At 50.2% G+C, this 25,124-nt stretch overlaps 1 protein-coding gene across 1 annotated transcript; it reads left to right on the top strand.

Moving 5' to 3' along the window:
* Positions 1 to 4,508: 4,508 nt before the first annotated feature.
* On the top strand, positions 4,509 to 10,637 carry FATE1 (fetal and adult testis expressed 1). Its single transcript, XM_004443706.3, has 5 exons — positions 4,509 to 4,614; positions 5,651 to 5,778; positions 9,125 to 9,231; positions 9,646 to 9,724; positions 10,506 to 10,637. Exons 1-5 carry the CDS (start codon positions 4,509 to 4,511, stop codon positions 10,635 to 10,637), a joined length of 552 nt encoding a protein of 183 aa, XP_004443763.1.
* Positions 10,638 to 25,124: the final 14,487 nt, after the last annotated feature.

Here is a 25,124-nt window from a genome sequence, read left to right as displayed (position 1 = left end):
CAGGAACCTTGTCCCTATCCCCAGCTCAGTCTTGATTCATGACAGTTGTACTGAATGAGAGGAGCTCACATTTGGAAATCCAGGTGCTTCCTATAACTTCTTGCTGGTGGCCCTGTCCCTATGGGGGGGTAGGTCTAAAGGGTTGCTCCAGGCGGCCTTGTCCCTTATTTCCCTCTCTCTGCTCATGAGGTGGCCCTTCTTCCCTGGGTCAGCTAGAGTCCCTGCAGTTTGCACCTCTGTCCTTCCTGTTTCTTTAAGGAATGGAGGGACAGCTGCAAGTCTCTGCTAGGCAGCCTTCCCCTTCCCCTCTGGCTGAGGAGGGCCCTGGGGCTCCAGGGATGACCTCAGTACCAGCTGCTTCCAGGAGCAGGAAGGAGAATTGTTTACAGGTTTGTAAGTTTCATTAGCAAGTGGAGGGGAAGCTCCCAGATGCCTGGAAGATCTGGGTTTGCAGCCAAAATCAGGCTTGCTTGCTTGGGCTTGGGACTGTGGCTGCCTGAGACTGGGCTCTGAGCAGAGCTTGGGGGCAGCAGACCATCGCACTCATTGGCTTTGAATGGCCTCTTCCATAGAACCTCAATATAAGAAAGTGATAAAAGCGGAACTGCTTTGGGTGAAGAGAAGCTGGAGTCTGCCCTGAAGCCCAGGTAGCCCCAGTGTACCTCCCTGAAACCATGAAACAGTTTGAAACTGGGTTTTAGCTCAATCTTCCACGTGAAGATGAGAAACTGAAGCTCAGAGCAGGGGAAGCAACTTGCCTAAGATGTCCCAGTGTCAGAGCTAGGAGTCACTCCCAGGTGTACTGACCCTGGGCCTGGGTTCCTGCCACCTCCCACTGCTGCTTGCAAGAGAGGTGGGAGCAGGTCACAGACAGGGCTGTCAGACCCTAAGCTGGTCGGGAATTTGAGTCGAGTCCACAGCTGGCTGAACAGCTGGAAGAAGCCAGTGGTTTGAAGGCCTTGGTGGAGGCAGGTGGTTGGACAGGGAGAGAGACGGACAGACACAAGACAACAGCAGACAGTCAGACAGGCAGGCAACAGCCCAAGTTGGACACCTACTCTGTGGGAGGCTGGAGGCCCTCTAGATTTCAGCCCAAACTTGGGTGCAATTAACTACGTTTGTTTGGTCCCCAGTTGAGGCTGTGTGCTCACAATCAACTTTAGGGAAAAAGATGATATGTTTTCTTTGGAGATGCTTATCTCGAAGGGAGGGAGAGCTGTCTTCCCCATCTCTTTCTGTTAATAAAACAGCTCTTATTTTAATAAATATCCAAGCCCTCCAGCAGACAGTTCACAGGAAAGAAATACAGAAGATCAATAAACGTGAAAAATTGCTCAAGTTTATTTGTAATTAAAGCAATATAAATTAAAGCAACAATGAGAGAGATATCATTTTTCACCCAGCATAATGATGCCTTTTAGAAAGTTTCATAATATCTTCCATTGATAAAGCTGTGAAGAGACCAGCACTTTCTTCCCTTTGATGAAGTCCCACTTGGCACAGCCTCTTTAGAGGGGACATTGACAATGTCTGTCAATATTGGTCAAAATTGCCAACATACATATCCTAGAACCCCACATTTCCACTTTTAGGCACCTGCTGGACAAAAACATTTACACATGTATGCAGAGAGGCCTGTCCAGGAATGCTCACTGCTACATTGTTTATAAAAGTGAAAAGCTCTAGACACCCAAAATATCCACGAGCAGGTCCATAAACAAGGGTGCAGCTGTGCAGCAACATACTGTGCTGTGTTTAAAAGACATGAGGTAGATTTGTTCTGACATAGCAGATCCCCAAGGCATACTGTTCACCTAAAAAAGTAAGTTGCAGAACAGCATGTACCTCAAATGTACGATCTCATTTGTGTAACACACTGCAAATATATACACACACATCTTAGCCCGATGTTCTCTGGACTCCTTCTTCCCCTTCCTAGAGGCATGTCTAACCTCCTGGGTGGGAAGCACTTCGGGCTCCGTTGTCCTCTTCTCTGGGAGCCTTCCACTGGGGTCTAGGTCTTTGCAGCCCACCACTTTCACTTGGCCATGGGCCCCCATAATGCTTGGCAGATCTTTCTGTGTCCAGAGTTCTCCAGCCCTTCCGGCCCCCGAAGTTGGCATGCCAGACAGTGGGCCCTTTTTGAAGAGTTTGAGGTGAGACTTTGGGGCAATTTCAGAAGGAAATTATAATATTGGAGGGAAAAGGTTAGCATGCTAGAGAGACATGCTAAGGGACAAGTTCAAAGTCACACAGCAAATTCTCTCTCCCACCACCCAGCCATCCTTGGTGCCCAATCCAAGAGAAACAGGCATGCTAAGGTGGTGAAATGCCCGAGTTTCTGGCTGGCATTGGGGGCCTAGGGATTGGGAAGGAAGTCTCCCCACCCTCTTTGCTTGACTTTAGGTGGTGGGTTCCTTTGCCAGCAGAGGGCAGTGCCTCTGCATGTACCTGGGCCCAGTGTCCCAGTGCCCAGGAAGCCCCAACTAGTCAAGGACAGTTGGCAGTCAGTGGAGAATCTGATCTGAGATCAATAATGGAAGGTCTTGCCAGCTCTACTACCTTGAGTGCTCTCACAATTCAGCCACGATTTGGGGAAGGGATTGTTAACTCCATCGTCCAATGGGGAGACTGAGGCCCAAAGGAAGGAAAGACTTGCTCAAGGTCAAATCTTGAGATCATGGCAAGGATGGACAGGGCACAGGGTTGCCAGATAAAATACAGGATACCCAGTTAAATGTGAATGTCAGATAAACCATGAATAATTTTTTAGTGTAAGTATGTCCCAAATGTTGCACAGAGCACACTTACACTAAAATATTATTTGCTGTTTACTTGAAATTCAAATTCAATTGGTGTCCTGTGTTTTTATTTGCTCAATCTGGCAACACTAGCCTGGCAGAAAGCAATGGCTCCTGCTTCCCAGGCTCCTAAGTGCCACAGAGCACACTTCTATGCTCCTAAGGTGGCGCTCCGGAAAGCTCGGGTTTCATCGCAGCAGCTGTTGCACTGGAGCTGGGAAGGGCTTCTTTGGGGCCCTCAGGAATGCAGGCCGGGCCTATGTCAGCTCTGCTCTGAAGAGCTTGGTCCCAGTGCTGGACAGGTGGGGCCAAGGTGGGAGACAGGCAGCCCAGACCATACCACCCTCTCTAAGCAAGTCCCGGCCCCTCCCTTTCCTCTCCATCACTCTTTCCTTCCTTTCTTCCTCTTTCCCTCCCCTCTTCCTCCTCCTCCCCCTGTCTTGTCCCAGCTGTGCTTGGTTCCTTTTAGAAATAGCCTCCTCTACCCCCAGGGGCTCTTGGGCTGTTCCCAAGAGCTGAGGGGTCACCTTTGGTGGTTCTATCAGTGAGGGATCTCCAGAGAAACAGAACCAATAGGATGTATGTATGTATGTATATGCATATGTATGTATGTATGTATATGCATATGCATGTACATGTACATATGTGTATGTATATAGAGATTTATTTTAAGGAATTGGCTCTTGCCATTGTGGGGTTAGCAAGGCCAAAATTTTCAGTGCAGGCCAGCAGGCTGGAATCTTAGGCAAGAGTTGATGCTGCAGTCTTGACCAGAATTTCTTCTTCTTTAGCAAACCTCAGTCTTTGCTCTGAGGGCCTTCCAACTGATTAGATGAGGCCCATGCACATTGTCAAGAGTTAATAATGGCCTTTACTTAAAGTCAACTGATTGTAGGTGTTAACCACAGCTACAAAATACCTTCACAGCAATACCTAGATTAGTGTTTGATGGAATAACTGGGGTCTGTAGGCTGGCCAAGTGAACACATAAACCTGAGCCTCACAGTGGCCTAATCAGTAGGGAAGCTGAGGAGGAATTTGGACTTAGACCAGGGGGTGTAGGGCCTGGGGATGCTGGGGGCTCCAGTGGCTGCATGCAGGTCCTTTCTTTCCTACCCCTCTCTCCCTTGGTTCTCATGGTTCCTGCTCAGGCTTACCAAAGGCATCAAAAGCCCATCTCCCCTTCCTGGGAACTCTGGATTTGGGGAGGCAGGCTCTGTAGAGGATGCCTTCTGAAGGGCACTGTGGCTGGGATTGGTAGCTAGGGCTCGGCTTGCAGAAGCCATGACAGGCTTCAGATCTAACCCTGCTTTGGCCACTGACTGACTCTGGGGTCCTGCACCAGTCCCTGCATCTCTCTAGAAATGATGGAGGCTGGACCCCACTTGCTCCACAATGGGGAAAAATCAGGTGACCTGAGAGCCAGGGTAGTTCTCACAGGCAAAGTTTCTGAACCTTATCTCTTCTCCTAAGTTGCTTACAGAGTAGCAGGGAGAAGGCCTCGAAACCAGCCAACAAGATACAGCAGGAACAGAAGGTGCTGGGTCCAAGGCCTGAGCCCAAAGAGGGAGTCTGGCTCCACCCCCATGTCCAGATATATCTTCCTTGATCTCCTACCCCTCAAAGAGCTGATTTTCCAAGTGCCTCCTCTGTGCCCTTCTCCCTGTGCATCCTTGGCCATAGCTTATAAGTGAACAACTGGTTGTGATGGCAGGAGGCCCCCCTAGCATCAAGGAGGAGATGGAAATGTCTATGGCCAAAGAACTGGCTCCTGGAAGCCGTGGGCAAGGCCAAGAGCACCTGGTGATAGCAGGTGAGGTTCCTCTGAAATATTCCTTCCCTTGGGTGTCTACACCTGTGTGTGTGTGTTGGAGAATGTGCATGTGTGGCCGGGCAGACGCTCATATATATGCATGTATGTATTTGCATGTATGTGTGGGTATGTGTGCATGTCTGTGCCTTGGTGTGCATATGCATGTATTTGTGGCTTGAATGACAGGGGAGCTAGGGGGAAAGGGATTGATGATGTGAGCATTTTGCACCCCTGAGGGAGGAGGATGGGACCAACGTGTGTGGTCCCTTGGTCTCCCCGTCGTCTAAGCCACCACTATGTCTATTGCAGAACATTAGGAGGGCTTAATTTATAAGATCAATCAGATCAATTCTCTCTCCTAACTCTCCGGTGCCTTCTGCCATTTAGAGTGAAATCCAAACTCCTTACCACGATCTACAGGATCCTATCAAGGTCACTCGACATATTTCATGCTGTGGCATGGTGCCCCACTCCATACTGCAGTTATGTTTGTCCTTGTGACACCCCAACACTGGTTCTTCCTCACAGCCTTTGTGCTTGCTGTTCCTTCTGCCTGGATGCTCTTTCCCTAGATTTTCCATGGATGGGCTCTGTTTCTCTTTCACATCTCTGCCTCAATGTTGTTTCCAACTTTTCTAGACGTAGCCCCTTCCTTCCATCATCTTGCCCTATTTTTATCATTTTAGAAGCATATATCTCTTGATCTGAATCTACACTGATGGATTAGTTTCTGTTTTGCCCCCTCACTCCTCCTATACACACACACAATCAGTTCCTTGATTTCTGCAATGCTGTCTCTTAGTCATTGCTCTTTCTCCAGTAACCTAGCTCGGAGTTTTGCCCTCAGCAAATACTTGCTAAACTTTTAAACAGATGAACAAACTGAGGCCTGGGGTTGACCAGTAGACAGCAGTGAATGAGTGTTGAATGATTCCTAAGAAGTTTGGGGACCCTATCCTTTCTGGTATGTGCTGTGCCAAGGAAGCCTTGGTACAGCCTCTATGGGTGTTCTGGGGGCTTCTGTTATTTTTCCTAGAAATAATGGAGTGTGGGTCCCGGTCCCTGGGTACCTCTCAGCGGCAACAGAAGTTGGATCCAAAGGCTGCTGGCTCTGCTACAGGCCAATTGGTTTGGAATATGACTGCCACCCAGCCCAAGAAAGGGGTACTGTATGGGGCCCTTGGCACATGGTGACTGGGTTGGGGTTGGGAGTACTGGCTGTAGGGGCTCCACTCTGACGATGGTAGGTTGAGCAGGGCCAGATGTTGACTTGGGGGGCGGAGGAAGCTTCTGTATACCAGGTAGGTAAACGAGGGCAGGGAGGTCCAGCGAGAAGTCAGGGCCATCCTTTGACAGGCTGGGAGTTCAACCTTGGGAGTCCAGAATGCCTGAAGCACGTATAGCTTGGGGAGTACATATATGTACTTTACTCTGTAAAACTCTAGTGTGTGTGAAATGACGCTTTCTATTAAAAATATATATATTTCTCTACATATATATCTATATTTTATATATATTTCTACATATATATAAATATAAATATATATAAGTGTATATATATATATATCTCAGGGTTGGGACAAGGGTAAGGCGAGTGAGGTTCCTGTGCTCCCTGGCTGTTAGGAAATCCAATCAATTGAACCTGGCCTTTTTGTAGCCAATCCTGTAAGCTGCATTCAATGTGAGTTAGGGAATGTTCTAAAAAAAATGGCAGCTATACTGTTGCAAAGGATACTGGGAAAAGGCAGCCATTTTGGAGAGGAGGGATACCTGACTGTTCTAGGGATTCACCTGAGTCCTGTTATTCTGTAGCCAATCCTTTAAACTACATTCACTGTGGGTGAGGGAAAGTTTTAGAAACATGGTTATTACACTGTTGCAGAGGTTACTGGGGAAGGCAACATGGTTGGGGAGGAGGGAGACCTGAATGTTCTAGGGAATAGGTTACTGTAAATGCTGAAATGATTCCACCCCCAAAGAGAAAAAGAGCTCCCAGGTCAGAGACCTCCTGGGAATTAAAATGAACCAGAAATATTGAATCAGCTTCCTGTGTCCAAAGACTGAAGCCAAATCAAGTTGCTTTAGCAAGTCAGGCTCCAGCAAGCCACCCATGCCCCTGAGACTGAGGTGGCAGGCGGTGGTGGTGGTATAATCTCTGGATTAATTAAAGTTACCTATTAAGACCAGAGGAGTACACTTTTAAAAAATAGAGTTGTTATATTAAATTTAGAAATTAAATTTAGAAATTTAGAATTAAGAAAATTATCAATTCTATTTATTTATTCATTATTTATTTTTGAGTAAAAAAATTCATGGAACTGTTATTGCCTTTGAGAGAACCACAACATGAAAGAACAAAAAAAATAATAATATTATTATGCTGATTTGAGTAAAAAAAAGTAGTGTGCCTTAAAAAGTACATGAAAATGAAAATAACACTTTTGAAGTAATTAACTGAGAGAAGCTGGAATTTGCTGCAGTTCATAGATTTTCCTAATCTCCATCAAATTTGCATAAAAGTCTTCTGTCTTACAATGTATATAATTATAAATAGAGGGTTTCTAAAATTAAAAACAAAAAAGTAACAAGACAACTGTTTTTGAACAGTTAAACCTGTCTTATGATGTGTGATCACAGTAAGTTATCATTGACTTGCAGATGTTGTTAAATTAATTCTTATCATATTGATGTGCTAAAAACAAACTATGTTATCACAAACAAACTCCAGCTGCCAGTCACTCATCTTAATTTTGCCTTCAAACCTCTCAAAAAACTTTTTGTCCTTCAGATCTCAATCTACCTAAATCAAGGGGATGGTGTGGAAATTGTTCTAGGAGAGACTCTTGATCGACTCCCCCTTTATAGTCTTGGGGTCTTCTTGACACCCACTGTCCATGTAATGCAATTTTTTTTTTGCAATTGCCATGGAAGCCAGAGCTTTATTTATTTTATTTTTTGCTGAGGAAGATTCACCCTGAGCTAACACCCACTGTCAATCTTCCTCTTTTTGTATGTGAGTTGCCACCACAGCATGGCCACTGACAGATGAGTGGTGTAGGTCCATGCCTGGGAACCGAACCTGGGCCGTGTAAATGGAGCATGCCAATCTTAACCACTAAGCCACCTGGGCTGGCCTCTTTTAATCCTGTTTTTGAGGTGTATTAAGAAGAAGAAGAGGAAAATAGAGTATGATTGTGAACTACTGTTCACACAAAAAATGTCACACCCATATCTGTGTGCACTTTGGAGAAAGATTCATTTTGCATTATTACAACAAATGGAGCATGGTGGCAAGGCTGCAGATCTTTCTCAGGTGACAGATGAGCCTTGGTTTTCTATTTCTTTTTAAGATTGAGGCAAATACAAGAGCCAACCTAGAACTCTGAGTTGTGGTGAGGCCTGTCAGATGGCACGTTCTACTTCAGCAGGGTGGGCAGGGGAGGAATGGGCCGTCATGCAGGGGTATCCTTAAATGATGGTTCTACTTTGTGGCACTACCACCCCCGCTTTCCCATTCATTTAGTTCAGGTTTGCACTTGGGGGTAAGTGCCTGGCTGCCAGCCAGGTGGGGTGAGAGGGATGGATGTCTATTCCCTGTACAGACCTTCGGTTAATGCTCCTGTGTTCCACCCTGGTTCTTGAGACCACTCCAGTGTTCCTGCAGCCTCCAGATCTGGGTCCTCTCTGGGTGCTGCGGGTGGGAGCTCCCTCCTCAGCTGCTCCCCATCTGCTTCCCCACCATGCGAGGCCTGCTTCTCTGGGGTTCGTTAGCAGCACTTTCTGAATTCCACAATCTTGTTGAGATCTTTCGTTCTCTGTTGCCTCTCCCGTTATGTTCTTTCTTATGGGTTTACACCATTTTATTGTCTTTGCTGTCACCTTAATGGAGTCTTGAGGGGAAGCAATGTCAGATACGAGAGGCATGATAGTGTAATGGTTAAGATCACAATGCCCCTGGGTTCACATTACTGTTCTGCTACTTACCAGTTGTGGGACTTGGGCAAGTTACTTGACCTCTCTGTGTCTCAGTTTTCCCATCTTTCAAAATGGGGTGATGGTAATGCCCGTTTCGGAGGGTCATGAAGAGGATTTAATGACTAGATACTGGTAAGGGCTTAGAGGATGGCATGTGTAAGTGTGTGTTAAACTAGCAGCTTGTGAAATATTTCATCTTGCACTGGAAATCTAGAGCAGAGATTTGAACCCAGGTGGGTCCGGCATGTTCTGCTTCTCTAGCCCACACTAGCTCTTCAAGGCACTGCTCTTCCTTCGCCGTAGTCTGGAAGGCCTAAAGCTACTGAGGAGCATGGTGTGGCTGGAGTGGTGGCAGGTGGCCAACTTGTGGGGTTCCCAGGCTCTTCTGGTGGTCTGAAGCTGCCAGCCCCTGATTCCAGAGGATCAGGCCCCATGTGACTCCTGATAGGGTGCACCATTGGTCCCAGGTAAAGTGTAGGGCAGCCGCTCAGCTGGGGCTGAGCAGGCTACTTTGACTGACTGTTCCTTTCCTTAGGGGCACCAGCTGCCAATGCCCAGAATGTCGAGAGAACCAGGCCATGGTGATGCCCATCCTCAGGAGTACCCTGGTGGCTTCCAAGGCATGAGATTCCATTATGAGCGGTAAGAAGGATCCCAGGGATGCTCTGGGAGGAAAGCTGGAGCTCTTTGGGCAGGGACTGGGGTGGGCCAGAGGGGCCGGCAAGCAGACTGGCCAGGAAGGAATTATAAGCAGCTGGTCATTCTTGGAGTGTTGGTGCCCTATTGCCACCTCACCACAGCCCCAGAGCCTCTTGGCCCCTTGCCTATTCAGGGCCTCTGAGTGCACTTTGTGGCTGGGCTGGGCTGGGCTGGATCCAAGCCCTCAGGCCTCAGGACCTGCTTACCAGAGACGGGAAGGACTCAAGACTGACAGAGTCCCTGTCCAGAGAAGCCCCTGACCTTACCCCCTTATTCTCATGGCCTTCTTGTGCTCCCTGCCAGGCCTGGCCTGGGACCACCAACAGCTCTGACCCTCTGTCTTTTCTTATTGCCCAGCAACCCAGAGGCAGATATGATCACAGAGATTGGCCTGGAAGAGCTAAATGGACTGGAGATGGAAGTCATGAGAAGACAGGTGAGCATCTGCTGTGCCAGGGCCCCACTTGGAGGGTGGAGGCAGAATCATGGTGTCTTGGGAAGGGTGAGTCTCTACCATGATGAGGCCCACTAAGGTTTGCAGTCCTTCCAATTGTCTTACCCTCCCCTCTCCTTCCTCCCAGTCTTTATGGCTCCAGTGTCCCTTCTTGATGTCTAGTCTCAAACCTGCCTCTCTCCATGAGATGAGAGATGGGAACAAGGGAGAGAAAGAGAGGAGAAAGAGGCAATGTGACTATGTGGAGAGAGTGGCGCTAAGAGGTCTGAGAGAGGGGTCCTCTTGGTTGAGAACAAGCCCAGGTCTTCTTAGGCAGAGACCACAGTAGGCACGGGCATGGGCACAGGCATGGAGGGGCATCTGCCCTGGTGGCCCTCTCTGGCCCCTGAGAGTCACCCCATCCTGGGGCCCTCACTCTGGTGCTGCCACCCCCACGCCAGCCTGTCCCAGGATTGGAGTGCCCTTCCCTGGCTCCCCCGGCACAGCTGGGATAGGCTGGATTCTTCCAGACAACTGGATGTACCCCAAGGAGGGGCAAGGCAGCTGGGCCTGAGAACACAGGCAGCCTGGCCCTTGGTCCTGCCAGGCCCACCCCAGCCCCCTGGTCTCAGCTGCTCTGGCTGCTTCTCACCCAGAGGCACTTTGGCCCCCTAAAGGGCAGCAAAGCCTCTTCCTGTTCTAACTTCATGTTGTTTCCCACTGGTGTGCCATGGGCTTTCCCAGAAGAGCCTTGCTCACCAGCCCGCTCTTGGTCTCTCTGCAGCTGCGTGTGATCACCGAGCGTCTGTGTGCCCTGGAGGACCAGGGCACCACCTGGCGCCAAAGGGAAGCTCTATTCTTCACCATGATGTTGTCGGCCTGCATTGCCAACCTGTGGCTGTGGATGCGCCAGTGATGCTTCACGCTGCGGTGCCGCCGAGCCCTCTCTCCCTTTCCCTTCTTGTCTTCTCTCCTTGAGCCACCCTTGTCCACCCTCCTTCTGTCTCCCAGCAGCTCCTAGCAGCGTCAAGGCCATTTTATAGCTCTGGTTAGACACCCACCTGGGGGAGGTCCTAGCTGCTGGGAGGTGAAGGAAGTGTGGTGCTCTGAAGTTCTGTTCCATCCTCTGTGGCTGGGGATTGGCTATGTCTTCCCTCTTTTCTTCCACATAGTGCACAGGGCTCTGCACAGAGAACATGCTCAATAAAAGTTCAGTGATAGAGGCAAACCCTGGTGGCTGAGCTTCTTGCATCCAAGACTGATGTGGGGACAGCCCCTCCGGACTAAGGCCCTGTTTATGGGACTGGACTAATGCCCCTGCCACAGGACCCATGGTTCTCTCCTCCCTCTCAGGCCCTTCGCCACCGTCCCCAGCCCAGGCAGGGGGCCCCCTCTGGGGCAGGGCTTGGCAAGGTTCTTCCTATTGGCCTCATGCCAGTGAGTGCTTGTGGAGAAGCAATTCTACAGCGGCTTGTCTGGGTCAGGTGTCACAGGAACTCAATTAGAGGAAATCTCCTGGAAGGGACCAGAAATCTTTCCATTTGCCCAGGAGGAAATTGAGTCCCAGGTTGGGGGAACATGGCCCTGGGGTCATCCAGCAAGACAGGGACAAGGCTGGGTCTAGGATGGGTTCTCCTGAGTCCCAGCCTAGGGCTCAGACTGCCTCCTGCAGTCTCCGGCTAGGGACAAGACCCCGACTCAGTTTTGGAGGCTGGATGGCAGGCCACATGGGGGGCCTTTGAACCTCTCTCCCCTATGTCCACAGCCCCATGAAGCTCACCTAAGACAGGGTGGATTGCTGGGTAGGGCAGCGGGTCTCGGCCTGAGTGGGCGGGAGTGTCACTGCTTGGGGCCCGACCACAGGGCAGATGTGCTGGGCTGCAGGAGGCCTTCCAGAGAGCTAAATACACATTTCTCGGGGGGCAGGGACCCAAAATGTACTCATCAGCTTTAGTGGCTAACGGGACCTTCCTTAATCCCTCAAATCTGTCAAGGCTTCTCCATCTATAAAGGTGAGAGGGTGTCTTAGTTACTAGATATAAACATGACTGCATGTATGTGTATGTGTGTGTGTGTGAGAGAGAGAGAGAGAGAGAGAGAGAGAGGGAGAGAGAGAGAAAGTGGGAGGAAAGGGAGGCATAGAGAGAGTGACAAAGACAGAAAGAGAGGGAGAGAGGGAGAGAGAGAGAGAGAAAGACTTGAGTCCTAGAGCCTACCCTGCCTAGCCCCTCTCTGGTCTTCAGTGGCCCTGGTACAATGAGGGGGTTCCTCCACTCCTGACTCTGGGGCTTGCAATACTTCTGAGAGAAGGACGCAGGCCTCCTGTCAGCCCCACAGGAAACCATGCACACAGCCGCTGGAGCCTGGGCCCTGCTGAGAATGGAGACTTAGTGAAGAAACAGTTGAGAGAGTCCCTCTTGGGTCCCAAGCAGAGAGGATAATGGGGTACAATAGGAAGGCCCTCTGCAGAATGGGGAGAGAGCAGTACCTAGACACAAGTGCTTCTAGTCGGGAGAGTCAAGAGGCCCAGGAAAAACCTAGAGCCTTCCTGCCCCTTCCAAATGACAACTGGAGCCCTAGGAATCACCCGAGGGCTAGAGGGAAGGCTGGGGGACCTTCTTGCAGGCCACTCCTCCACTTCCCGCAGCATCAGGACAGACCAGAGCCCAAGGTGCAGGGAATTCTTAAGGGAAGCAGCCCACTCATTCAAGTTCAGAGAAGGGCAGGACATGTGGCTTCCTGCCGCCAGCCCCAAATCCCCATGCCTTTGATGGCATGGAGAGCAAGCCAAGCAGAGTGGAGCGGCCTGGAGTTAAGGATGCCAGGAGGCCTGCCCTCGAGTGGCCCTCAAAAAGCTGCACCTTTCTTCTGCTTCAGCTGGGCCATGCAGGAAAGCTCAGAGGAAGACAAGGCTGCTGAGGGGCAGGGCAAGGCCTTCCCTTTGGGATATGTGTGTGCATGTGCGTGAGCAGACACAGACATGTTTTCAGAAAAAGCCTGGTTGAAAATATGTTGTGAAACAAAGGTTTACCCTTGGGAGCAATTTAGCTGAGATGCAAACAAACAGTGTGGTGGCCCCTGGAGAAAAACCTCCTGCGCTAGGTGAGCTAAGGTGGAGTCCTTGCCTTGGTCCTGGCTGCCCCTCTACCCTGCCCCGCCGTGTGACTGTTTGGTTGTTCCTAGCCCTGACCGCCTGCTCCATCTCCAGAGGCCTCCAGAGGAGAAATGGAGCCAGAGCTGCCCTGTGTTGGCCTCCATGGCAGCCTGGGAAACAGGCAGTGGGCCCCTCTGCAGGGTTCCGTGAAGGGCTCTATGGTGGCGGCTGACACCTCCTGCCTGGCCCTCTGACTATAATCTGGGGCATCTTCCCCTTGATGCTATTTCCCCACCAAGCTGCCCTGGCCTTGCCCAAGCATTCCAGCATGAACCCAACCCATCTCCCAACAAGGCTTAAACTTCCCTGTGGACAAGTAGAGGAGAGAGACTCAATACTTGCAGGTTGGGGAGAGGGCTCCTCTGCAGCATGTTGTTTATTGTTCCTCTGTGAAACTTCCCGTGGGCTGCCCAGATTTGGTAGGTAGGTAGGTAGACTTAGAGGGGTACACAGCCAGTCCCCCGGTGGGATCAGGAGCTGCTTGAGGGCAAGGGCTAGCTTCCATTGTCTTCCACATCCCTGGCACCCAGCAGAAGTAAAGGGCTGGCAAGATATCCTCTGACCAGAGAGAATTCTGGCCTGATTGCCTCCTGAAGGGAGGGCTGGCCTTGCCTTGGGCATACAAACCTGACCTTTAGGGCATGCCCTCTGTGGAAAGACCTTCTGCATAAAAGTAAGTCAGTTCTGACCACTACTTTCTCTGACGCACCTAGTATGTGCCAGCACATTGCATTTAAAAAAATATTTAATTACACGAGTCCTTCTTGATGATATCCTCCCCCAAAAGGCAAACATTACAGGTGTAGCTAACAAAGCCCCTTGTCCCCCAGTGTCAAGCCCCTCCACAGAACTAACTCCCATGATTGGCTTGGTGTGCATCCTTGCAAACTCTCCCTGTCACATGCAGATATGTATACCTGTATGTGCTCCAGGCTTTGTGTACAGGACCTCATATATGCTGCCCCCTGCAGCCCCCTGAGAGAGGTGATGGTCCCCCAAGCCTTGTGTGTAAGTGGGGAAAGCTGTCAGCCTCTGGTTGTGCCTGCCCCCCTGGGCTGGTCCCCAAATCCCCGCCAGCCCTGGCAGAAGCTGAAACTCAATACTCCAGTTCTTCTGTTGCAGGTTAGCTTCTCAGCAGCTGTGGGGAGGCAGGCCAAAGACTGTGGGCATGTCGGGTGGGAGATGTGAGGATGCGCAGAGTGGGGCTCTGTTGTACCTTGAAGCAGTCTGAAATCCTGGCCTCTTGAAAAGAACCCAATGACTCACCACCCAAGGGCTTTCGCTAGCTTTCCCTTTTTTAGCCCCAGGGCCTCTTGGAGGCTATGTCCAGGGAATTCTGGAGGGGCAGGAATGGATTCTCGCTGACCCCTGCCCCACCTGAGATACCACTTCTTTTCCCCCGAGTTTCTCCCTGGCTTGCCCTCAGGCCAGGTAGGCTGGCCCGGACTGTGACCAAGGCTGGGAGGCAGGTGCATGGGGGTGGTGAGCTGGTGGCTTTGAGTCCCCAGACACAAAGCCCTGAGTGATGCATGCTCCATGTAAGGGAGGACTCCTCAGGGAGCTTGGGAGGGGCTGGCTCCTGAGTCTGGGCAGAGAGGCAGCTTCCACAGCCAGGCGGCCCAGCATCCAGCCCTCAGCTGCTGACAGCCTGGGGTGTGTGGGGCCCACAGTGAGAGGGTCAGGTGTCCAACCAGCAGGCAGGACAGCTTCTCTAGTGGGCAAGTGCCACCCCAGGCCAGCGTCTCAAGCTTGCCTCAGCCGTGGGCATGAGCTCCTCTGGGACACTGCCAGACTCCCCTGCTGGTGTCAGGCAGGGTGGGGCAGCTCTGTGACTAGGAGGCTGCCAGCTACGTGGGGATTCAGGGACCCCACTGACCTGGGGACAGGAGTATCAGGAAGTCTCTGCCGGCTTTGGGTGCTGATGAGCCCCCAAGGCCTCATCTCAGGTTGGAGGCTTCATGGACGGACCAACAGATGCTGACTGTGGCCAGGGCACACCCTGCCTCTGAAGCCGTTTGATTGGTGAGAAAAGGGGCTGGCATTGGGCTGAGGCAGCCATTGACAAAGGGCTGACACCTTTCTGTGGCCATGGGCTAGTGGCCTCCATGGGGTCGGGGCTGGAGTCCATGAAAGTGTGCAAGTCCTAGAACTGGGCTTGATGTGGGCCCTTGTGTACCTGGTCTACCTAGGGAACTGAGGGAAAGTGGCTGTGTGGGAAATCTTTATCTCTTGTCAAAGAAGCTGAATGAAATCTTGCGGGTTCTAGAAATATGGAGGCACTGAGTGCCACTCTGGGCTCACCCCAAGGCAGCTGAGCCTTTGTTCTTCCCTAGGAGGGTGGCAGGGAAGGTGGATGGAGGTTTTGGAGAGGAGGGGCCAAGGGGCCAAGGGGCTGCCTGGCCAGGCAGTGTTCAGTGGGAGAGAGGGAGGAGTCTGTGGGCTTCACCACCTGCACCTGCCTCCACTGCCTGCCTGGCCCAGGGCATTTCTGGGCATCCTGGCCTCGGTGCGTGGGCAGTACGCCCCTTGGAGCTCCATGGCTCTTTGCATATGAGGAGTAACAGAGGCAGGTGGAGGAGTATATGTGGAGCTTCTTCCAGAAACTCCACTGGGATTGCAGCCTTTGCTTTCATCCCTTCAATCTTCACCCTGGCGCCCTCAGGAAATCCTTGAGGGAGAGCGCCCGCTGCGGGCCACTCAGACTTCAGGAGCCAGCCCCTCTGCCATTTGGGCAAATGTATCTGTAGTGAAACCATTGGAGCTTCTGACTGAGACAAGATTCCAGAGCCAGGCAGCAGGCCTGGGGCAGGGACAGGCTCCCCATTTTGGCCCTGCAGCTGAGCTTGCCCTCCATCTCAACTTGAGCCTAGACCAGCAAGGGTCGGCTTCATCCGTGCCAGACTGCAGCCATAGGAGGAACCTAGTGTTGAGGAGGCCTATTCTCCAGACCACCTGCCAGTGTCTGGGCTGTGCTGGTGGCAGAGCATGGGCAGAGCCCTTAGTCCCACTTGTCAAATGGAGGCCTCCAGGGTAGTGGCTGCCTTCTCCAGAGGGAGGGACACTGAGTGCTTGGACAGGGCACATGTGCTTCGAGTTGAGCCCAAACTATGGGTGAAAGGTATGGACTTTGTTGGCCCTCACGTGCCATGGTGGCCTCAGAACTGCCAGGACCAGCCCTGGACACACCCCACCGATCTCCAACATGAGATAGCCCTACAGAAGACGAGGCTGCAAAGATGGGTCTGGTGAGATCCAGAAAGGGTTTGAATGCCGAAGTCCCTGACGCTATCCTTAGTCCTGGGACCCAGTGTGGAATAAGGCTCTCTGCTCACATGGATGTGACCATCTCATGGGGGGACAGAAAATAAGCAAGTAAATCATTGTCAGGACATGGTAAGTCTACGATACAAATAAAGTGGGAAAAAGTGAACATGAAACAAAGTGTGGATTTTGGAAAGTGCAGAGCAAGTTCAGGGACTTCATTCATTCATTCACTTCCCAAGTATGTATGTGTTTGCCACTGGGCTAGCCTCTTGGGATTAATGACTAAACAAAACAGACAAGTCCCTGCCCTGATAAAGTTTATTTCTAGGGTGAGGGCATCTGTCCATGTGTTTTAGAAGGAGGAGTGACAGACAGACCCAGGTGTGGACTTACTGAACTTGCCCTGGTGGTGTGGGAGGTAGAGGAGAGGAAAGGCTCGGGATCTGAAGGCGGAGAAGCAATGAGTCAGAAGGCTGCCACAAGGATTAATGCCAAGCCTAGGGCATTAATAGACAGAGAAGAAGGTACTGGAGAGAGATTTCAGCAGTAGAACCAAGAGGATTTGGGAATGGAGTATGGGGTATCAAGGATGACTCCTAGGTTTCTAGATTGACTACATGTGGGGAAACATGTGCCTTACTCAAGATAAGGCATTGGGGAGATAGGAGCTGGGGCTGGGGTCAGAAGGTCATGTCAGTTTGGGACATGTTGAGTCCAGGGGCTCAGTGACTGTCCCCAGGAAACAGAGATGGCCCGTTGGCACCTGGGGATGTGAAGCACAAGAGGGGTTTCTCAGTAAGGACAGCAGGAGTTGGGGGGATGAGCTACTATCTCTATGGTCTAGCCTGTCCTAGGAGGAGCCTCCTCTGGGGTATGGACTGAATGTGGTTGATGTCAAATAAACTGCCACAGCCCCATCTTTCTGTAAAGGAATGGAGCCTCTCTTGGTAAAAGCAGCCCAAACATGGCAAATTGCTGATGTGATGGTGACCACACTATAGGCTGCAGCCCATTGCCAAAGTGGTGACCAACTATGCTGGTCTGCCAGGCCTCTCGGTCAGAGCCCTGCCTCCTGTGTGTCCTGCTGGAGATTTCATTAATTTAACAAATAGTTCTCAAGCATCTGTTTCATGAAAGTGCTAGGCTGGAGACTGACCTCAGGGTGGCTGATGATAGCCAAAGGCGGATCAGCATCAAGGGGCCACTGCCCACCTAGTGAGTGCCAGGCACTCTCTCTACCTCCAGCTTGTGGCTGCCTACCCTCAGCTCCTGGAACTCACCATTGCCATAGCTGGGCCCCCTCCAACTGTCCCCCAGGCCTGGGATACAAGGAGTCACCGTAGCTTCAGCTCCACACTCAGACGTCAGCCCCAAGAGCCTGCTGTGCCTGGTGCAGTTCTGATCCCACACTCCTCTCAGTGTTCATGCCCAGTCCCTGGCTCTGTTCACCTTCCAGGCTGGCCCTGTGGCTGAGTGTGCTTTTGGAGCCAGAAATCTTAGGTGTGAATCTGTGCAATGGGGATAATAATAGTATCAGCCTTCCCAGCTTGTTGTGAGGATTAAATGAGTTAACTTAGATTAAGTGCTTAGCACATGATAGCTCTCAATGACTGAGAAGCTGCCCCTGCATCCCCAGGTCCTAGCTTCCTCTTGGTTCTCCTTGTTGCTGTCTGCCTACTTGCTTGCCCACCTCCTAGCTTTCTTACCTGCCCGCCCTACTACCATGCCCACCCATGACGTGCATGACTCTCCCCTTGGCACCATTGTATGCCTGCCACCTGAGACTTTTTCCACTGCAATGGCTAGAATTGAATATCTGAGGCACTAGTTTCTGGATGAGACTTGGAGCCTGCCTCTCTAGGCTGTCAGTCATGGATGAGCTCCCTTTCCAATCACAGTGGAAAAACTTTGGCTGGTGTTAACTTGAATCTGAGGCCAGGATGGCATGGACTGTAAAAGCAGCCAGGACACTTGGTCTCCTGGAGGGTTTTATGAACCCTCTGGGAAGGCACACTGGAGCTAGCCTCCCCTACTAGCAGGTCCCTCTTCTGAGCTCTGTCTTCTGAGATTCCTCAGAACTGCACCAAGGTCTAGTCTCTATGTCTTCTTCCCTTCCTCCCTCCCTCCCTTCCACCAGCATGTATGCAATGCTTTCCAGGAGCCAGCCTCAGCACTCTGTGGGGATGCAGTGCATAACCATGCAGACACTGATGCCTGCCTTCAGGTGGCACACACTCTAGTGTGGGGAGTGCTGGCAAGAAGGGCGGTATTGTCTGGACTTAGGCTTCACCCCAGGACTTTGGGGACTTGGCAGAAAACTGTGCACAGGGAGAACGAGCCTGGACATGCTCTGCAGGGAGAGTTTGAGTGCCAAGCCACCCTGAGGGCCAGAAGCTAAAGTCTTGAAGTCTCAATCAGTCACACATGTCTGTCTAAGGGCCAATGGTGGTGATGAATTCAGTGTGATTTGGGACAAGGTGAGCTGTACCTGTCCAAGGGCAGCCAGAGAGTAATGTCTAGTTGGAAGTTGAAAGGAAAGCTGGAAGCTCAGCAGAGAGGCCTTGCTGTCATCCTTGCCTTTATTACCGGACATTTGATGCCATCCTTACTTTTGTGACTGTACATAAGGTGTCCTACTTCTCTGGCCAATTTTAAGATTTTCCTGTTATCAATGGATTTGGGCAATTTTATCATAGTGTGCCTTGGTGTAGTTTTCTTCATGTTTCTTGCACTTGGGTGTCATTGAGTTTCTTATATCTTTGGGGTTATAGTTTTTATCAAATTTGGAAAAATTTTGGCCGTTATTTCTTCAAATATCTTTTGTCTACCACCTCCTATGGGAACTTCAACTACACTTATATTAAGCCACTTAAAGTTCTCCCACAGGTTGCTTTCTTTTTCTGATTCTCTTTTCCCTCTGTGCTTCATTTTGGATAGTTTTATTGTGCTGTCTTCAAGTTCACTAATCTCTTCTTCTGCAATATCTTATCTGCTGTTAATTCCATCTAATGTATTGTTGATCTCACACTTTGTAGTTTTCACCTTTAGAAGTTTGATTCAGGTCTTTTAATATATTTCATACCCTTGCTTAACTTTTTCAACATATGGAACACATTTATATTAGCCGTTTTAATCCCCTTATCTGGTTATTTTACATTTGTGTCAGTTCTGGGATTATTTTGGTTGATAGATTGTTTCCTCTTCATTATGGAGAAATTATTTGTACTCCTGGTAAGTTTTGAGTGGATGACACACATTGTGAGTTTTACCTTGTTGGATGCTGGATACTTTTTTTATGCCTAAAAACATTTTTGAGCCTTGTTCTGGGATGAAATTAAGTTACTAGGAAAGAGTTTGATCCTTTTGAGGCTTGCTTTTCAGATTTTTTCAGTAGGACCCTAACATTGTTCAACCTAAGAATTAATTATTCCCCACCACAGTGGCAAGACCCTTCTGTGTACAGTACTTGATACCCCATGAATCATTAGGTTTTCCAGTCTAGTTGATGGCATCAGAGAATATTGCAAGCCCTGTTTTAGAGTTGGGAGCTGTAACCTCTAATTTTTAGGGAGGGTTCTTTCCCCAGCCATGGATAGTTTCCTTGTAGGTGTATGCTGATAAATGCTCAGCTGGATACTTGAGAGGGACTCTCTGCAGATCTCCAGAGATCTCTCTCTGGGAAGCTCTCTCTTATCCAGTACTCTGTTCTGCAAACTCTAGCTGCCTTGGTCTCCTTGGATTCTCTTCTCTGTCTTCTCAACCCAGGGAATCTGTTGGGTTCCACCTGGGTTTCCCCTCTCTGTGCCATGGCCTGGAAATTCTCACAAAAGAGTAATCTGGAACAATTGCAGGGATGATCTCATTTGTTTCCTGTCTTTTAGGGATCACTGCCCATTGTTGCCTAATGTCTAATGTCTTGAAAACTATTATTTCATATATTTCATTTAAGTTTGGTTGTTTCATTCCGGAAGGTATATCTGGTCCCTGTTACTCCACCTTGTCCAGAAGCAGAAGTGTCATATACTCCTTTAAAATCAACTAATTGGTATAGTGCAGGCCTAAGCTGAGTAATTGAAGTAGAAAGAGAGGGAGTAATGGATTGGGAAAAGTGCAGGTACCATTTATTGTCTAGTCATTCAAGACTTACTTATTGAGCATCTACCATGTGCCAGACACTGAAAAATGATGGTAGTTTAGACTAAGGTGTTAATGGCAGAGATAGTGAAAAGTGAGTGGATGGATACAGAGTATGTTTTGAAGGTAGAGTCCATATGACTTGCATATGTAGAGTGTGGGGGTATGAAAGAAAGAGGAGTCAAGGATGACTCTGAGGTTTTTGACTTGAATAACTGGGAGAATGGCATTGCCTTTATCGAGATGCAGACAAGGATGAGAGATTAAGGTTTGGAGTGCAAGATCAAGAGCTCAGTTTTGGATATATTCAGCCTGAGATGCCTATTCAACATCCAAGTGGTAATGTCAGGGAGGCAAACTGGAGTTCAAGGGAGAGGCTGGGCTGATGTTACAAATTTGTAAGTCATCAGCATACAGATATGTTTAAAGCCACAAGACTGGATGAGGAAATGATGAAGAGAGAAAAGATAAGGAATCTATCCAAAGATTGAGTTCAAGACACTCCAAACTTTAGAGTTAGAAAAGAGGAGGAGGATTCTTCAGAGGACACTAAGAAGAAGTGGCCAGTGAGGCAGAAGGAGAATCAGGAGAGTGGAACCCATTATTTCAGAAAGAGAGAGTGGATAAGCTGTGTCAAATGGTGCTGAGAAACAGAATAGAAATGGACAGAGTAGTAACTCTGAGGATCAATTATGTTTCTGGCTGTCTTCTCTTTTATTCTGGGAGCAACACTGAGGTCAGAGACTCTACCAGATTCATCTCTCTAACCTCACCACCTAGCACAGACCTGGTGCACAAGTACCTTGGGAATATGCATGAATAGATGAGTGAATAAAAGAGCACTGGGCAGCTACTGGAAGTCAGTAGCCCTGGATTTTAGTCTTGGCTGTATGAGTAACTTGTCCCTTCTTTCCCTGGTCTTAACATCTCTGAAGGAATTGTCCTCAGAATGCTTTCAACCAGCATCCAAGAGACTCCTTGGACCAGGCTGATTTTTCTATAAAAGTCTTGGGCTGGTTGTTGAACTTGTGGATGCGGAGAAAAGAGGGCCAGAAATACACCATGATTGATGTTAGGCTTTTTACCGAATCATTGTGTCTTACTCTTGGTTTGAAAGTCTCCCTCCTTGAGGATCCTACTTTCCATTTAGGACCACTGCCCATCTCTCTTCTCTTTGCCAACTACATAGTCTGCTATCTTCCTTGCCCAGCATAGTCCTGCCCTCACAATTGTTTGATTTCCCCTGTGCTTCCCTGCAGCAGCTATTGCAAACCTTCTGGTCTCCTCCAAATTCTGCATCTACTGCTGCCTGATGCATCTGAAGATGAGAGCCCCTCTCATTTCACTGAGAATGCTGGGGTTTTGCATGAGTGAGCCACTTCAACTGTCTCTCATTGTACCCCTATCCCTATCTAAAATGTCTATCACCTCTTTCCCTCCTGTCCTATTCATCGATGCCCTCCCATCCCCATGTTCTTGACAATTCTTCTCTCACCTCCTCTGGTATCTAGACTCACACATTATATCCATCTTTCATGAACTCCAGTCTTAACTGGAGTTGGTCACAAGCACAGATATTTTCATTATCTATTGAATCCCTCCTCAAAACCTTTACACTTGCTTTATTATACCCTTTCTGTACGAGAGTAACAACAATAGCAACGCAGAGAATGGGAACGTTTTGCAATCCCACATTCTCCAGTTCCCACTCTACCTCTTTCTTTTCTTTCTCAGTCCAGCTTCTAGAAAGTGTTAGCTACATTCTCTATCTCTTGTTCCTTGCCTCCTACTACTCACTCCGAAATCTTGCAAAACATGCCCCCTTTTTCCATCACTCCCCATGGCTGCTCCTGATAAGGTCACCAGCCTTATCTCCAGCCTCGAACTATTGTTCAAAGCAGGGCCCCTCCAGCTCTCATCTCAGGGGGGAAGAAGGCTCAGGCTCTACAAGCATCCATGATCTTACTGATGTGGGAGTGGGGCAACAGCTCTGCAGACACCTCCCTTCCTGAGACTCTCCCTTCCCTGGGGCCTGTCCTCCTCAGTCTCCTCCACTTTCTCAGCTCCTCAGCCATCTGTTACCTTTGCAGCTCCTCAGAACTCTCCCCTCAGCCTCCTTCTCTGCTCTCATGCTGTTGGGGGTGGCTCAGTCCCTCTGAGAGCTTTAACTCCCATCAAATCTGATGATGTCCATGTTTCCCCTCCAGTCCAGACCCCAGTGAGTGCTGTGCCAGTTGAGTCTGCTGCAGTGGGCCTGGAGAGCAACAGTGAAGGCTCGAGAACAGGCCAGGGCCTTGGGGACAGAGGGCAGTGGCTGGATACGTCTTTGACACTTTTGGAGGACAATTGACGAGGACAGAGGCTGCTTGGATGTGATGAATAAAGGAAACAAGGAGTTACAGTTGACATCCAGGTGTCTGGCTTGGATGACTGGGTAGAGGGCAGGCCCCTCTATGAGGTGGGTAAATTGGAGAAGCCGATTTGTTGGTAAAGGTGTCAAGTTCAGTTTTAGCTGTGTTGAGTTTGAGGTGCCTCAAAGGAGATGGCCAATACACAGCTGGAGATATGGGTGGGCAGCTTGGGAGAGATGCCTGGGTTGGGGCCTTGATTGGGACGTGAAGCCTTGAAGCAACTGAAGCCTTGGGACTAGATAGATTCTCAGAGAGTGTGTGCAGATGAGAACCACTGGCCTAGCTGCCTCCCTGGGCAGGGGATAGCTGCCTGCACTTGTTCCATGGCAAGCGGCCTGAGGGGGTGGTTCTAATGAAAGGCAGTGTGTGTGGCAGAGCAGTTACCCTGCCGCTGGGAAGCCAGACTGAGGAAAGGGCCTGTTCCTGGCAGAGAAAGAACAGGGATCATGGGAAAGGAATCTGTCTTGGTGCCAGACCCTTAGAGAGGGCATAAATGTTGTTATGTGCCCCCAGAGCTGTCCCGCTTGCGGGCTAAGGGCCACTGCTATCGGGGAGGATCAGAAAGGAGGGGAGGGGTCCAAGTGGTGGCAGGCAGGGCCTACACTGGCTCTGTCAGCGAGAGGCTGTTCCAAGTCCTCTGCCTGGTGTTTGTAGCCTCTCTGGGCTGATCTTGGCTCCTCTGCCCTCTTCCTGTAAGCACAGTCTACTCTCCATTTTGGGTCCAGCCTCCCCACACCAGCGTCTCCTCCATCCCTGCAATGGACTTGCTCTTCACTGCCCCTCCTCTACCCCTGCCATTCATTCACTGAACACTGCTCTACTGAGGCCCATTCTAGGCCTGTGTTACAGCCCCTGCTAATCTCCAGGCTTCCAGGAGGCCAGCCCTGAAACTCTGATCAGTGCCGGTGGCCCCAGCTTTATTTACATTGCCTGAAACTTTCTATCTCCATGGTATGCTGCCTCTAGGGTCCAAGCAGGGACTCAAGGATGCTGGTTCCTCTCCCTCAGGTGCCCTTATTAGCATCCCGGTGCCGTAGTCCCACAGAAAGCGCCAGGCGAGCAGCTCTGAGGCTGCTTGTTATTACCGCTGGCCACAGAGCTTGACGTGCCTGCCATCGCCATGGTGACAGCTTAAGAAGCTGGAACAAGCTGGGGGGAGGTGCTCTAACAGTAGGAGCCACAGGAAATCCAGAGGGCGTGCTGACCATTTCTGACCAAATCTGGTAGGGTGTGCCGACCAGCTGCAGCAGGGAAGAGCTGCCCCAGCTTCCCTGATGCCACTGCAAGAGACGCTGTGGAACACAATCTCCTGTCTCTCTTCTGGATTTCTCCCTCAGGCTTATTCTTCTTAGTCTATTTTGTGGACATGTCTTCCCCTACTCAACTCTTAAATGCTGGGGTTCTCCAGGGCTCTGCCCTGGACCCTCACTCTGTATCCTCTTCTTGTGTGATCCCACTGCACATGCTCTCCCTTGCTCCCCACACCCAATCCATCTCCAAGTCCTGTCCATCCTCCCTCCTAAACAGTTCTCCAAGGTGCCTGCTTGTCTTGGGCTCCATAGGCACTGTCTTCTCCAGCTTTCTCCCTACCTGCTCGCCTCCACTCTTGCTCCCTCTCTAATCCAGTACCCACCTAGCAGCCAGAAGGATCTTTCGGGAATATAATGCTGTCCTTGTCATGCACCTGTTCAGCCATCCCACGGCTCCCCATAGGAGAGTCCTGACTTGGACCGTCGCCTATGGAGCCCATGGGAACTCTCCCTTCTCTCCTCCCCACTCCCTGGCCCATCTACGGGGCTCCATTGTTCTTCTGCTGGAGTGACATTATTTGGGGGGTGCTGGAGAGAATGTGATTGGAGCTGAAAGGAAGGAACCCCAGAGACAGTGCCCTTGGTTGAAGAAGTCAATGAGGGATGAGACTCCCAACCGAGGAGCATGAGGTCTGAGGTGGTCTTGGGTGAAGATACACCTCCTCCTGTGGGGCAGGAGTTCGAGGGCAGTAGCTGGTTTGTAGGTGCTCAGCAGCCTAAACATGTGCCAGACATCTGCAAAGCAAGGGCACCAGAAAATGGCTTCAACAGTTTGATAGTTTGTCTTGTTTTGTTTTAGCCTTGATAGTTCATATGTCAAAAAATTCACTGGGGTAAAAGAAAAAGAAACACATTTTGCAATTTAGCACTGTTTGCCTTTTAAATTAACTATCAGGTGGGGACAGCATCATCTTCTTGGTGCTTAGAGTCTGGCACTTAGACAATGCTGGATCCCCCTGCGCTGCACTGCCATGGCAGTACCCAGGGGTGCTGGGGTGTGCCAGGTGAGCCCTGGTTCTGTTTTCAATGCTCACCTGCAGCTCTCCTGCCTTATATGGGTGGCAGGGCCCTCTGTGACCTTCCTCTTGGTCCTCTCCTTGGCAGGTGAGGATTCCGGTCGTACATGGAGG

Source organism: Ceratotherium simum, chromosome X (assembly GCF_057802395.1).
Source record: "Ceratotherium simum simum isolate JZ-2026a chromosome X, ASM5780239v1, whole genome shotgun sequence".
NCBI classification, from domain to species: Eukaryota; Metazoa; Chordata; class Mammalia; order Perissodactyla; family Rhinocerotidae; genus Ceratotherium; species Ceratotherium simum.
Note: the sequence above shows the minus strand (reverse complement) of the source record. Positions and strands in the feature narration are given on the sequence as shown.

Bases quoted from the DNA above. Each gene is read 5' to 3' on its own strand.
- FATE1 (XM_004443706.3), top strand. From the start codon at position 4,509: ATGGCAGGAGGCCCCCCTAGCATCAAGGAGGAGATGGAAATGTCTATG. The intron at 4,615-5,650 runs GTGAGGTTCCTC...TATTTTTCCTAG, and splicing joins AGAGCACCTGGTGATAGCAG to AAATAATGGAGTGTGGGTCC. The intron at 9,725-10,505 runs GTGAGCATCTGC...GTCTCTCTGCAG, and splicing joins TGGAAGTCATGAGAAGACAG to CTGCGTGTGATCACCGAGCG.